A 16,216-nucleotide genomic window follows, 5' to 3' on the forward strand; every position below is an offset into this window, starting at 1 on the left:
CTAAGCCCTCTCTCATTATGCTATATGTAATCATGCCTCTAGCCATTCCTGATTGTCGCAGACTTACTGCATTTGGGGGTTTTACATTACTATTTAGTAAGTGTTGCCTGATTTGTGCTGCTTTGGGGGCACTCACAGAAACTCCCTGGCAGCCCTGCAAGTATCTGTGGCTATCGGCCAGTGCTGTATGGCATAATCACGTAATGCGCTGCTGGTACAGTGACTGCTGGCATAGGGGAGCCCGTCATACAGCGGTGTCATTATTGTAGCCAGGCACCGTAGCGCCCGACCTCAGCTGCCTCCTCCTCCCGACCCCGCCACCACCTCCGTGAGCTTAGACTATGACTGAGGGGGAGCCGGCGCGGTGCATGCTGGGTCAGGACATCCCCCTTCCCGCGCCGTGTGTGAGCCGCAGAGTCTGCGCTGTCGCCGCCATGTTGCCAGCAGCCGCCACCGTCAGCCTCTAGCTGTGCCCCGCTTCTGCCCTCCCCTTCCCCTCCCTTCCTGACAGTCCAGCGCCGCCAGGAGGAGGAGGAGGCCGCAGCGGAGTCACCGAGAGCAGGGAGCGGCTATCCCGGCGCCGAACCATGTCCACCAAGGACGGTAAACACTCCACCACCGAGCGGGCGGTTAAATGTGAGTCTGTTTGTGTCGGTCTGTCCCCCTCACCCGCGGACCCCTCCCCGGGCTGCCCGTGTGACAGCTCTCCGTGTCTCCCACCTCCTCAGCGAGCATAAAGATGGCGGCCCCGCAGCTGATGGCCGTGACCGGCCTGGGGAGACGGCTCTGCCGGCCTGCGCCCCCGCCGAGCCTCCCGGAGCTCCCCCCTGGGTCACTATATGGTATCAGATGCAGGGGGGAGCCTGGCCTGTCAGAGGAGGCTCTGCTGGGGTTAAACACTCACATGTACACACGGCATGCAGGGAACTATATAGTACTACATATAGATGAGCATGTTCTGTGTGTGTCTGTCTCACATGTGTACATGTAGCCACGCTGCCAGGAGAGCCGTGCAGGTGAATGGGTTCTAGCTTTGCAGCCAGTATTAGGATGCTGATGTTATGCCCATGCAGGAGGGATGCCTGTAGGTAGGTGTTATTGGTATAATGGGATTATGACAGCTCGCAGGGTAACCTTCCCCCATGTGGGCTGTCTGGCTGCATCACTGCCATGATTTAGGAGCTGTCAGTGTGTGGGTGCAGGCAGGCCTGAAGGATTGGGATTCCTGCACAGCTCCTGTGACTGCTGCCTATTCCTTTTTGCCATATTGTAGCAAAGGAGAACTGACACAGGCTGATGATTTTTTAATTGACTAGTGTTATTAATAAAGCAAGTATTATTTAAAAAAATATTTGTTCATGTTAGTCAACATGTGGATATAACTAATTGTCCTTGCATTGAATAGAGTTATGACTATCCTAAGCACATAAGCATCTCTCATTCGCTGCTGGATCTGCATATATATAGTTTATTATATTACATCTATCCGCTCTGATTTTGGAACCACCTGACTTAATTGAACATTTGTAAAATTCCCAGTACAGCTCGGGGCTCTACAGAATGTTGTAAAGTAGACCGCCTGTATATTGTGGTCTGCTGTTATATTTTGGTCTAATGTGCTACAACAATGTTTGCAGTATGAAAGGTTGTGGCATGTCTTTTTCATCCACTATGGCCAACGGTTTACTACTTGATTTATATCAGAGCAGCAACTGAGCTGTGTCTGTTATTTTACATTTTATGAGTATTTTACAAGCATAAAAGTATTATGCAAGTGCAGACGTATACCATGTATGAGCAGGTAACTTTTCAAAAGCGGTATATATATTTTTTTAACGTTATGGTATATAAACCAACTCAACACTTACATAATATACAAGGATTAGATTTTTTTGTAGCACCAGTTACTTAAAACACTACCTTAATTTCATCAAAGCAAAAAAAATTATCTTTTTCTTCTTTATATTACTGGGATTACTGCAAATGGTAATGCTATTTTTACACTGTAGCTACTTAATATAGCATTTAGGTTTTTTTCCCTGTGGTGTATGCAAACAGCTGTGGATCCTTCGTGAATATCAATGGTTAATGTTGTACTCGGCAGTGCTTTCATAGTGCACTGTGACATGCGGCTGCAAAGTAGGTAGTAATAGTCTTTATAGTTTATTACACACAAGTTTACCATTTATGTGTAGCATTGATGGACTTTTGATTCTGCTAAAGCTATTTCTATTGCCGGTTAAGGAACTTCGAATGTAGCTTCTAATTGTTTGGCTGAAGTTGTCCATTTAAAAGCCCGTCTGTTTTTTTTCCACTTTAAATTGTGTTTTGCTCTAACCTTCCTCTTTCCCATAGTAGAAATGATCAAAGGAACGCTAGCTCTCATTTACAGCCACTGTGTTGGATCTCTCCTGTTTCTGAGTGACCCAAGCTGTGCCTAAGGTGATCAGGTTGTAAAAGTGTTTTGGGGGTGTGGGGGGGGGGGTTATCGCTTAAAACAAAGTTAATGTTACAGGGAAAGAGTGATTAGGATAAAGTACGAGTGGAGTCCTGTTTACCATTTCTTGCACTTGGTTCCAAAACTGCAAGAGTACAATAACGTATTGACAAATTACTAGCACAGTAAAGGGGGAAAAAGGGCAATTGGATTTTGTGAAAATGAATATTTCAGTATGTTAATGCATACACATGATGAACATTAAAGAACATATTTGCACTGAAAAGTAAAAGGTTAACTTTGAAACTATAGCTTTTCTTTATCCAAGTAAATAGATATCTACTGTATATAGCTGTAATATCGGCTCAAGGTGCCGATCCGTTTTGAAAGGGCTATTAAAAGAGAAAATTCTGGGAAAGTTTAAAGCCAGCCTATGTACAGTGAGAGACTGTATTTGTAGAGCTGTGACATTTTTAAATATAAAGTGCATTTGAGCTCAATTGTTTGACTTATTAAAGCTGTATTTCCACCTAAGTGGCAAAATATTGAAGTTTTCCACTATAAAATGGCAGCAGTAGGTGAGAGCTGTTAATAGCCTTGTCTAAGGGTCGATTCATTTAGCCGCAAAGGGTCCTAGTTGTCCTTGAAACGTTTCCACGCCTTTGCCAGCACCTTGCTCTTAAGCTGGGTACACATTGGCCAATATATCTGGTGCCCATCGGCCGTTGTGTATCAGCAATATGTCTGTGAACAACGTCGTTGAGATATATTGCATTGGCTGTGCTGCACAGCCAATGTACAGATATATCTGCAGACATATCTGTCCATCGTCAAGTGTGTACGGGTGGTCTGCAGACTGCCCGTACATATGCAGATGCGGGGAGGGGGATGGACATGCCCATGACCCGCCCCCTGGCCAGCAGGGCCCTGCGGCTGCCTGGAAGATGATGGCCGTTCAGTGTGTATGAACGACCATCATCTATATTTGCAGATATATCTGTTCAGTGTGTACCCAGTAATACTCACGGCCTCAAGTAATTTGTGTGTAGTTAAATTGACCCCTAAGGGTAAATAAATGCAATACGATAAAATGAAGACATTTTGTTTTGGTGTCATGATAACTGAGAGTGAAATAAATTTAAGATGTTCTAATCATAATAAGTAACAGACTGAAACTGTTTCACAATTAAAAACCACTAATGGGTAGCTACAAACTTGCTGTCTAATTAGTTCTTCTGAAAGTAAAATAATTTTATTTGCTTAGCCGGGTGCACATCAGAATGACGTGTATCCCAGCCGCTCGACGCCTAATGGAAGGATATATCAGGTAGCCGTGCACACTGCACAATCCAGTGTACGACCGCGCTATACAAACTTCTATTTTGCATGCGGTTGTCCGTGACATCATCCCATCTGACGTACAGCACATGAGATGGGATGCCGACACGTAAATGCTCGAGTGAACGATATCTGTGTCAGAACGATATATCACCTGATGTGTACCCGGCCTTATTGGCGTTGAGTTGGGTGGGGTATACATAAGGCAATATATTGCCCGTTGTCGTTTTGAGGTAAATTGAAACATATCGTGCACATTGCTCAGTGTATACCTTCAATCCTGCGTTCACTTGTGTCATCAGCGACATTGTCCCATCTCATGAGCTGCATGTCAGATGGGATGACGTAACTGACGACCGCATGCAAGTGAATGCAGGAAGGAAGGGTATATCGTGCAGTCGTAGACTGAATTGTCTACGACCGCCTGCTATATCCTTCCATCGGCCGTTGGGTCAGCTGGGATACACTCCGTTCTGATATGTACCTGGCCTTATTGACATTAAGAGAAAATCTATTTCGGACCGTGAGCAGTGCTGTTCAATTTGTTTGTAGGAAGCCACAAAATTGTTCTAAACATGTGTATGGGAAAACTTATTCTAAAACACTTGCTTTGTAGTAGGCGAGGCACGCTCTTGGTAATAAAACTGTTGAACATCCCTTCTTTGAGGTTTCTTTGATGCTATTAGGTTTTTGTCCAGTGCCATTCAGATGGAGACAGGACACATAACAGAAGCATTTAATGCTTGATTTTATATCTTGGCATTGTATGTCTGAGGTTCCATATGTGGAAACTATAATATGTCATAAAAAAAAATGTGTTCACAAAATATTCGCACAGCTGGTTCTTTTAAGGAGTATATTTTAATAATCTCTCAATAGTTAGCTTTTGAGGTTTAGCTATGCCTGCCCCTAAGTGTACCTAGGCCAGGGCTCGACAAATCCCAGTCGACTAAGATTTTAGTCCTGGCGACCGAGTTTTCAAAGCCCCCCGTCGCCGCAGGGAAGCTCCATTTGCCGGGCGCCCGCTGAAATTTTACCAGCGGACACCCGACTCCCACAGTGGCAGCCGGAGCTCACCCCTGAGCTCCGGTGTCCGGCTCCCCCCACGGGCACTATGGGAGAGACGTCATGACGTCTCTCCCATAGTTCCGGAGAGCGTTGGACGGCAGCGGCCTCAGGATCGGGGCTTAGGTAAGTATTCTGTTTTTTGGGGGGTTTTTTTGTTTGCGCGTGGCACTATTACAGGGGGCTTACTATTGGGGCACTATTACAGGGGGCTTACTATTGGGGCACTATTACAGGGGGCTTACTACTGGGGGCACTATTACAGGGGGCTTACTACTGGGGGCACTATTACAGGGGGCTCATTACTGGGGGCACTATTACAGGGGGCTCATTACTGGGGGCACTATTACAGGGGGCTCATTACTGGGGGCACTATTACAGGGGGCTCACTACTGGGGGCACTATTACAAGGGGCTTACTACTAGGTTGAGGGGCACTGAAAGGGCATGTGTGGTGGTCTATACAAGCTTTCATATATTTTGGTAATGGACGATGGTCTGGCTCCTAGATTTTACAAAAAATCTGTCGTGCCCTGACCTAGGCGAAGAACATTCATCCACTTTGTGAGCTGATCCAATATTTTTGTGACATCAGTGAGGCAAGATGAACAAAGTGATAAGTTTCATGTACATTAATAGGCTGAATATGGATTATGCCAGGGCTCGACAAATCCCAGGTGCCAGGTTGCCATGGCGACTAATATTTTGGTCCTGGCGACCAAGATTTCCAAGCCCCCGACCGCCACCGCAGTGAAGCTCCTGCCTGGCGCCCGCTGAAATGTTGCCGGCGGACGCCCGACACCCCGCTGCAGCAGCCGGAGCACACTCCTGTGCTCCGACGTACGGCTCCCCCCACGGGCATTATGGGAGAGACGTCATGACGTCTCACCCATAGTTCCGAAGAGCAGCAGATGGCAGCGGACGCAGGATCGTGGCCTAAGGTAAGTGTTATGTTTTTTTTTGTGTGTGTGTGTGCACGGCACACTTAGAGTGGGTTTAGTACTGGGGCACTATTAGAGGGGGTTTAATACTGGGAGCACAGTACTGGGGGCACTATTAGAGGGGGCTTAGTGCTGGGGGCACTATTTGAGGGGGCTTAGTGCTGGGGGCACTATTTGAGGGGGCTTAGTGCTGGGGGCACTATTTGAGGGGGCTTAGTGCTGGGGGCACTATTTGAGGGGGCTTAGTGCTGGGGGCACTATTTGAGGGGGCTTAGTGCTAGGGGCACTATTTTATTTTTATGTGTGTTGCTTGCTTTGGTATTTACATTTTACAAGATATAGGCTTGCCAAGTGTTCATGATAATGTGCTAAAGGGGTTTTGTAAACATACTTTAAAACACACTTATTTGAATGTTTAATATAACAAATTTTCAACCAGCTAATAACACATACAGGTAGAAGGCAGACACTAATGGTATAAACTGGATCTCGCTGAGATGCTTCTTTATATGCATCTATTTGAAGCTGCTAGCAGACAGGGCAGACATTGCTGCATTGTCCTTTGCTTGGGAATGTCCATGTCACTGGCATGACATCACAGGATTTCCTCTTTAAATGATCAATCAGCACATCGTGTTCACTCTGAACGCTGTGAACCAGGAACCATCTCACACCTCCGGAGGCTGCCAGAAAATATGTGACTGCGCGGCTAATGGGCGTCTGATCGGAGCAACAATTGAATTACTCCAATAGACGCTCATAAGTTAGGCGCCCAGCGCTAACAAATGAGTTCCCCCATAATAAGTAATGATAAATACATTAACACCTAGCATGTAAAGAGCAGGTTGGTTTTTATGCGTTTTTGTGTTTTTACCTAATTACATATCGCGTGTTCCCCTGTCCTATTTACCCCCTAACCTGCTTTTCCTGCACCCTCATACTTTCCTTCCCTACCCCGCACCCTAACCCTCCCGGTAAGTGCCTAACCTCCTCCCAGTGCTGCCTGAACCTAACCTCCCCTATCTAGAGCCTGTGTGTGTATGTATATATATTTATTATACCAGCTGTTGCCTATGATGAAATCGCTTCTGCCAACACTTTCTTTTTATTTGAGATGTTCTAGTTGTATTACTTTGCATAGGAGCCCGGTTGTGGGGGTGACCCACGTGACCAGCAGCGTTACACAGACTGGTGGCAGCAGCGCCTTCACCCACCACTCACACCAAGTCACTGTGTGCCCTGTGCACAGGCTGCTATGTAGCCTATCCTATTCAAGTGAACGTGGGCCCAAAGCAACTCTCCCCTACCCGTTACACATCTAACTCTCTTGCTTTGATAATGTCAAGAGTTTTTTTTTTTTTTTTTTGTTATTACTCTGCTTTAACTTGACGGATCGAGATGAAACAAAATAACAGGTTATTTCTCTTTTAGTTTCCTCTACAAATAATTTTCATGAAAATCAGTTCAGTAGTTTTTCCGCCAACTTGGAACAGACAGACACAGCATTCTTATTATATTAGTTTAGAGATATATATCTAATAATTTATAAAAATTATTTATAATAAATGGAAGTAAAATCTGTTATGGGTTATTTGTCACATTATATTTGGATAGATCAGTTTGACTAGTTGAGAAGTAAAGGTGCGTATCCACTACTAGATCTTGGAACGACAGTACGATTACGACATCGTAATCGTACAGTCGTTCCTGATCCCCTGTAGTGCCTACACTGAACGATATTTGTTCAGTGTAGGCACCCTCCCTCAGCCCCGAACATGGCCAATCTGTCGTTATTGGCAGATTGGCTGGCATGTTCGGGCAATGATTGATGTCGGAAACAATCAACGGCAGCGCGCATCGCTGGTTGTTTCCGTCATTTTAGTGCTCGATTCATGCACGATTAATGAGCGATTTAACGATATCGTTATTGTTCAATCGTGCATTAAAATCGGCAAGTGGATGCGCGACTTAAAGGGTGTTATTTATTTTTCAATATGTAAAACTACATATTATAAATCTTTAATTTCTTTTGTACAAGACTTCATGTGTATAATATATATGTATGGAAAATATAACATTTGAAGGATATTTGTGCAAACATTACAGTTTTGTAAGCTTTGTATAGCGGTTTGACAAGAAATGTTCTTTTGATTCATAATGATTTTACTGCCAGAGGTGTCTCTGTCAAGTGTGTGTATGAGGCCTGTCTATGAAATCACACTATATAGCATTGCAACTTCTTAGTAAGTCTGCACTCTATAAATTCTCATTTATTATTGTAGTTGCGTATAATGTTTCTAATACAATATTTATTATATACAATTAAATAGCTGCCAACAATTTAAAATACTTTTCAGGCTAATTTTGCTAGTGTATCAAAGCACATCATTCACTTTGCTACGTAGCCCACTCTTCCTGCTTCACAATTACCAGCATAACATGTTGAGTAAACTTAGCCATAATGTATCTTCTGTTTTGTAAATAATCCTGTTTAATAAATATTAACCTGTAAAGCACAGATGATAGGAATAGATCATGAGTACAGACATTCCTCACTTAACGATCGAGTTCCATTCCTACGACTCGGTCGTTAAGCGAGGAAGTATTGTGGCCGGGAAGCAGCAGGACCCAGGCTGAGGGTGACATGTGCCTGTGTGCCCCACCTCCTCCGAGAGCGTACCGCACCTCCGTCCCTGTGTCCTGTGCCACATCCATGACCCCCTCTAGGACAGAGTATGTTTGGTTTTTTTGTATCGGTGCAAGCCACAGTTAGCTGATCGGCGCACCGGTCGTAAGTCCAAACGTTCGCTAAACAGGTAGGTCGTTAAGTGAAAAATGTCTGTATTGCATGCAGCATACACATAAGAGGAACTCTGCTGTGCAATTGGTCAATATGAAAAATAGGGACATTTCCAGGAATTGATCCCCAACACTTGGAATGCCTGAACGTGACTGTTGACAAGTATGCATTTATTCGCTGAACTGTGCTTAATACAAGATGATGCCTACAAGGAATTACACCCAGTCCAAGTAATTGTGAAAAGCAGGCGGATTTTGATAAGAAATTATGGGACAAATATTTATTTACATAAAACTAGGGCACTCTAGGTTTGTAACACCTTTATTGAAGTTAGTGAAAACAATTTTTTTTTAATGTATTATTGACATACATTCATCTATATCTATTCCACAAATGCAAACGTAATATAAAACTTATCATTTTACATAGCATCCATTTTTTCCCTTTTGAAATCCTTGTTACGTACCCACACATTTAGCAAGAAGCAGCTGTTGGGTTGTAGTCTGAACCACTTACCCCTGTATTTTTACTGCAGCAAGCTCCAGGGATTATGTAGCTTAAAGTGCGCATAAGTCTACAATGCACCCCTTCTGTTCACCCCTTAGCAACAGCTAATATGAGTAATACATATATATACGGCTATTAGATTTTAGTCTTCGCGTTTGGTTTTCCAAATCAGAATGAAGGTTACATTTTTTGTTAAATTTGCCCATCAGATATACTTAAAACTCACTGAGATCCCTAAAATGAACTCAACTAAGAAAAATGCAGAATGGTGTGGAGCTTTGCTGATTTGTAGGTCCTATTTGACTTGAAGTCTCCTAGGTAGCGCAGTAGTTTATACTATATGGGTAATTCCACTTTTTTCTTTCAATCAGCACAGTAATTATGCCAAATTTCTGTGTAAAATCGCAGCCCATTACATGGGCTTTCCATGACCTTTAATGTGTGTGTATATATGTATATATATATATATGTATGTATATATATATATATATATATATATAAAATACACACACACACTTTTTTTTAAATGTATTTAAAGTTCCTGGTTCTGGGGCCTATCTGTTTGTTTGGGCTTTATCTCTTGAGCTGCTGAACAGATTTTGATGGGGTTTTCACTATTCTACACAGCATTGGTCACGTAAGGTTTAGCAGTCACAGAAAACATTCTTAATCTTACACCAAGCTGAAGCAGAGTAGCTACCCATTATGCTGTAATCGCAAAGTGAGAGCCAATCGCAGCTAGCAATGTTCCTTGCTGCTTAGCAGTGCCTAGAGAGTGGACTGAGTTATTCTGGGCAGGATCACATCTCAAGCATAAAGAGAGTGAGAGACAATCTCCAACAAACCCATGAAGATGCCCTGATGCAGTCACAGTAGCTAGGAAGGAGCCAGAGAAGATCTATCTATCAGTAATTGGATAAGAGCAACCATCGGAACACCATCAAATGATCTTCATTCCATGGTGTCAGACCACTACCATCAAAACAAAAACATTGATGGTTAGTAACCATCGAATTTCGATGTGCATCCCAACGCTAAACCTGCAGACGGACTTCGGCCACCACTCCACCTTGAAGTGCTCCCTCTCCAACATGATGATCTCGCTCATTCACACGTCCTCGGTGAACAGGAGGCACCTCCCATGGAAGTCTCATCTGTGATCCTCCTACCCTTCCCAGCACATCCCAGTGGCCGGGCCCCAGCCAGGGCAGCAGCAGAGGGGATTGTGGTGAGATAGAATGAATATATATATATAATCTTGTGTTCACTCTGGGACCTAGAGAAAGGGCACCCTGGGTCACGCACACCTGAAAAGGGAGCGTGGCCATGGAAAAAGGGGGGGATTTAAGATGCCCCCACTTTTCATAACACTTGGGGGCGTGCCCGGCACTTATGGACGTTAGATCTAATTATTGTTTAAGGGAACCACCTACCATAGGTTGAATGCTATGTTGCATAGTGCCGGGAATGAGTGCCCATAGCTATTTAGTTGTCCACATCGCGCCTGGCACAAGTCGAAAGATGCAGTTACCACCCCTAATTCCAGAGGTTTACTCGCGGTAAACTGCATTTTCTGACTTAAGTGCCTGGCGCGATGCTGTTAGCACACGTAGTAAGCATACAATTAGCAACGGGTGCAAGCAGAAATACTCTTGTAGCAGGCTTTCAGCGTGGCCAATTGAATAGCCCTGTGTACTCATTCCTGGTGCTATTCACCATTCTATTGCATTTCTCCCCATTATCCTTTATTTATTATGTAGCGTGGCCGCTAGGCTGTTTTAGCAGGGCGCTGCGCCCTGCCCTCCTTCTGGAGAGTAAAAAACTCCCTGCCCTCAGCGCACCGCTAAGACAGCCTGCCGGTGCCGTCTTCACCCGCGGGTTGCAGTGTCCCGCGGGTGGGGAAATGTGTGGTGACCCAGTCATCGCCGGTGAATAGACGCTGGGCACATGCGCCCGGCATCTATTCTACATGTCAGCAGCGCTTGGGGGCTGCCCGGCGTGTCCGTAAGGGCTGGGCACGGCCCCAAGAGTGACGAAAAAGTGACGCGTCTTATAGACACCCCCTTTCCAATGGCCATGCCCCCTAATCAGGTGCGCGCGCCGAAGAGCTCCGGCGCCCTGCCTGCCGCCGGAGCTAGAGTGAACACTAATCATGAACATATGCAGTGCTTTACAGAGAATGTTTAATCACTCACATCAGTCCTTGCTCTACTGTAGTGTTCCCGCTAGATTATTTTAGCGGGTCACTGCGCCCTGCCCGATTTTAAGAGGTCAAAATGCGCCCTGCCCTTTCAGCGGCGCCCACAGTGTCCTGTGGGTGGGAAAAGTTGCGGTGACCGATTACCGCTGGGTGAATATCATCTATTCACTGTGATGGGAGGGCTTGGGGGATGCCCAGCATTCCGTAAGTGCTGAGCACACCCACAACTGTGACAAATTGGAGGCGTGTCCAAGGACACACACCCTCCCCAACTAGCCACACACCCTTTTTGGGAGCTCCCCTCTCCAACCCCCCCCCCGGCTATATGGCAGTGATTCCCAACCTCGGTCCTCAAGGCACACTAACAGTCCTGGTTTTAGTGATATCCATGCTTATGCACAGATGGTTAAATCAAGACAACTGAGGTACTACTTAAGTCACATGTGGTCAAGTATGGCTATACTTGAAACCTGGACTGTTAGTGTGCCTTGAGGACCGTGGTTGAGAAACCCTCCTATATGGTAAAGAATGTAGATTTTTAAGCTCCAGTAGTAAACACGTAGGAGGCGATTCAATTGTTGAGCTTTCAGTGCAGAGCACCCGATGAAGCAATTCAATTGTTGCTCCATGCGGTCGCAAGCAGCTGCTGGCACTGGCATTTTGGCTTACCCTACCCTGAGGAGGCAAGCAGAAATGTGAAAAGTCTGTGGTTCGGTCACCCTAACCAGGACTTTAGACGGGTTGAGCCGCTTTATGCGGCTCCTGATGTCGGCAGCGTCGAAGTGACGGCGGCGGCATGGCCCTCGCTGACGACGCACAAGAGCTCGCATTGTCAGCGACATAGCAGATACACACTACATGATGTGCCCGATATGTCATCTGATAGGGCCGGATTGGACGACATATAGTCTAGTACAGTGGTCTCCAACCTGTAGCTCGCGGTCTTAATTTTGGAAGTTTATCTAGCTGCAGTACTGCTGAGTCAACTAGGAGGAAGTGACCTCTGACGTGCTCCCCATAGCATCGACGCCATGGGTGGAGCCACAGGGAAGCACTTCAGGTGTTTTCCGCAGCCTCTACAGCAATCACCTGACGTGCTTCCCCGTGGTTCCACTCACGGTGTCTACGCTACGATGGAGCGAGTGACTCCCGCCCAGACCTGTCGGTAAATCACAAAGCAGCCCTGCCTATATCTTTTGCTCCTCTACTGCACGTACCTTCTTGGAGCCGGTAATTAACAGTGAAATGTGCCTGTGCGTAAATTTTATTTAGAAACTACAACAATAACACAAACTTCACACCATTGTCCTATGGTGGTTGCTGGTGCAGTTGTTACCTTAGCTTGCCCACATGTTTATGAATCAGACTATTGGATGCTCAGGAGAGGAGTGAGAAAGTGGTCAACATTGTGGATATCTTCCAAAAAAGATGGAATAATTGTTAATAAGTGGTGGTACTCACCTATTCTTGGTGAATAAGAAGCTTTGGACATTTAATTATATATCCCGGTGTCCATGGGGGTATTTTTCTTATATGACAATGTGTATTCAGTATATATACCTTAATGGAACTTTGCAATTGTCCCAGTGAAAAAAAATCAAGGATTGAGGGTACTGTTTTATTAATATATAATAAAGCCAAATCTGCTCATGCACATAGATTGTAAATTAAAAACATGTAGGAAAGAAAAATAAATACAACCTGGGCATTTGTTCTAGCATTATGGAAGAAACGTGGATATTATGGGTTAAAAATAAACCCTATTGGAAAGCAAAAAGCAAGGATAGGAATCCTACTAAAACAAGAAATGTAACTTTGGTCTCATTAGCTTCAGACAGTAAATGGAGACTGATCGGTGGAGAGGTTTATATAGGCAGATATGAAGTTATATTGATGACTTGATTTCTATTTCTCAGGTACAGAGAGTAACATCTAGACACGGCATGTCATTTGACCACATTAGCATTTTGCTTCCAAATGAACAGCAGCTCATTCCCGACTGCCGGCCAGGTCCTCCTCCTCTGCTGCTAGGGTCTGTCTGGTCTCCCTAGCAGTGGGCGTATGACTCGAGTCTCACTAAGTATACATGTAGGAGACAGGACAGACGTTAGAAAATTATTAATATAGATGACATACATTACAATTCAATAATTTTTAATCATTGTTAAAATACAAAATAAATGATTCATGCACATTACAGTTTTCATCTCCTGACACATGCCCTGTTAATTGTTATTCAATATTAATTTCAAGAAATAAACCCTATGGGGTGTGAGGTAAAGTGCACACTGTAGTGGCGATGATGGGTGTCATATCTGCGCTCAGTCGCTGTCATAATGGCACATTGCCCCTACATAGCATTTAATTGAATTGTCCACATGGTCTGATATCAGACCAATATCAGCAGTTGTATAATACTGATGCTTTTTTTTTTTTTCCCCTAATGTCTCTAAATAATTGGTTAATAAAAAGTTTAATGTACCACTTTCATCAGTGACTATTTATAAACCTTCTTAACCTTTTTTTTCTTTACAGACCGCCAACATATTAGGTAGCCCTTTACAGAAAAAATTTCATTATTCACATCTTTCCTTGTCCAAGTGGTGTCTGCACGTAATAATTCACACGAACATATACCAACACTAGGATTAATTTAATTAGAACCAATTAACTTACCACTGTTTGAAATGTTGAAATACTTATAAACTTTTATACCATATATGTATATAGGGTACGATTCTATTCTACGCGATGTGAATAGCGCCGGGAATGAGCTCCCGGAGCTATTCAATACACCGCGCTGCTAAGCCCGACTAAGGATTTCTTCTCGCACCCCTTCGGGGATGCGAGCATAAATCCGACAAAAGTCCAGGCGCCATGCTGTTTTCTGCCCTTAGCGCCAGGAAGTTAGGTCGGGGAATGCCCGTTCCCGCGCCTAAACACCCTGTTTAAGGTGCGTGAACAAGCCTTCTCTGACCTAACATCGCGATGAATTCAATAGCTCCGGGAACTATCTCCCGGCGCTATTTACATCGTGCTCAATTGAATCGTGCTCGTAGAATTTGCAAAAATTCAAGCTAAGGATTTACAGATTCATTCAGTACATTAGACACAATTGCATGCACTATGTTGTGAACGGATTGAGGTAGCTGTTTAAAGATCAGAGGGTCTGATTCATTACGGAACGCAACTGCGAATGCAATCGTGATTACGCACGCAGTTCAACTGCGATTATGCTAATTCATTGCAGTTGCAATGCCGCCGCAGCACTACATAAGGACGCCTACTTTACCTTACACACATCCGTATTGTTTAGCAAGACTGAGAAAACATTGGTACAATCGAGTACCATCGCAGCCTCATGCACACTTGCACAAGCTCTGACCTTACTCAGAATTGCTAACTTTATCACACACTATCCGGCATCGCAGTTGATCATTTATGCACGCCCATGCAATGGCGTACAAACGCACTGGCACATCTGCTTTTCCCTGTCCCCCTTCGTCCGTCCGTCATTACCCACAAACGGCACTTCCTGTCAATCACTCTACGATGGGTCTGCTTAGTCACTGGGATCGCAGTTCCGATAGCAGTGGCCGGTACGCGCACCGCGATGCATGCGCAAAACGCAACAATTGGCCGGTTCCGTGCGTATTGGCAACTGCGTTCCTTGCTGAATCAGGCCCAGAGATCCTTCTTTACCTGCAATTTTGAAACTGACTTAAAGAAAATCTCCACCCAAAACTTACATTTAGTTTTTATTTGTAATTCTATCATTAAGCACAGACTTCTTCTTAACGAGGGTCCAGCCTCCAGCACTGCCCCCTTCTTGCTTGTTTTGGACAGGCAGTGAGTGTCAGTCCCTTGTCTGTGAACTTCACATACATTGGGAAGCTCACAAAGGAACACATATAACCATAAGGAATAACGGGGCTGCGTCATATGAGTTATAGGGGAAACGTATTATTCTTGTGTTTAAAAATCGTTAAAGGGTGGCCCTGCTTTGCTCATTATCGAGTTGAAGCAGGGCCAGATGTTGATTAAATGAATTAAAAAAGCGTTTGCCGAAGAGAGAGCGCGCTAGCTTACCTCTTGGGTGAATTGCACTCTCCCTCTTTCAGTGGTTCTGTGCATGCGCCGATCTGAACTTCCCAGTGCGCACACAACTGATTTTCTTCTTAGCTGTATTCCCTCCCACTAAAGGGAGTAACTATAGCAACAGTGAAAAACAAACTTTATATTTTAAGCACAATCGCTGGCTGCATATTCTGACAGTGCTGTATGTGCGGCAGCAGGAGCTGTCAACATCGTAACATGCTCATGTTGGAACCTTCATTGCCACTGATCGCTCTTAGGGCGCCGATCAGCAATTGGAAGCTATCTTGGAATAGCGGTGCCGAAAATGACGGGGGCATATAGTTTCTCCTTTATTCTGAATATTTGCCTGCATTAATACACTAAGTGCAGCATAGTTCCAGCAAAACCATGTAACAAATGTTCATACATCTCCCCCATTGTGAATGGATGCTGCACCCCAGGTAGGTAGGAGTCTGTTTTAGAAATAACATATTGAACTCACACCAAACCATTGTGTATTATACTTCCACAACAATGTATTGATTCTCAATTAGCAAAAGTGTATCTGTCATGGCAGGCTCATGTGGTGTTTTTATAGAGGAATGTTTCAAAAAGCCATGTAATGGAGGCAACCATGAATATTGGCTAATTCCATATCTAGACAAAGTGCCAATGTTAAGCAATACTTTGCACCACTGCATCTGCCCAAAACTGTGTAGCTGAACTGTTACTGAGGTAGAGAGCAAATCATTTGGCACATTTGTTCATCATCTGAGCCCTGTGTAATCATAAAGGCGGTACTGATAAACAGAAAGCATAGCCTTTATAATAAAACATATTTTGTATTTCTGA

General features: G+C 44.4%; 1 protein-coding gene across 7 annotated transcripts in view; it reads left to right on the forward strand.

Moving 5' to 3' along the window:
* Positions 1–362: 362 nt before the first annotated feature.
* The window catches only part of PPP3CB (protein phosphatase 3 catalytic subunit beta), a 76,480-nt gene continuing 60,626 nt past the window's right edge, over positions 363–16,216 (forward strand). For 4 of the 7 annotated variants that reach the window (XM_088475823.1, XM_088475828.1, XM_088475825.1 and 1 more), the window contains exon 1: positions 363–636. In XM_088475823.1, coding sequence (XP_088331949.1) covers positions 588–636 — 49 coding nt within the window. In that variant the 5' untranslated portion in view covers positions 363–587. The remainder of the gene's footprint in view (positions 637–16,216) is intronic. The other 3 variants (XM_088475827.1, XM_088475852.1, XM_088475835.1) reach the window with 2 other exon arrangements.

This window comes from Taudactylus pleione, unplaced genomic scaffold (assembly GCF_031769625.1).
Source record: "Taudactylus pleione unplaced genomic scaffold, aTauple2 ptg000016l, whole genome shotgun sequence".
NCBI classification, from domain to species: Eukaryota; Metazoa; Chordata; class Amphibia; order Anura; family Myobatrachidae; genus Taudactylus; species Taudactylus pleione.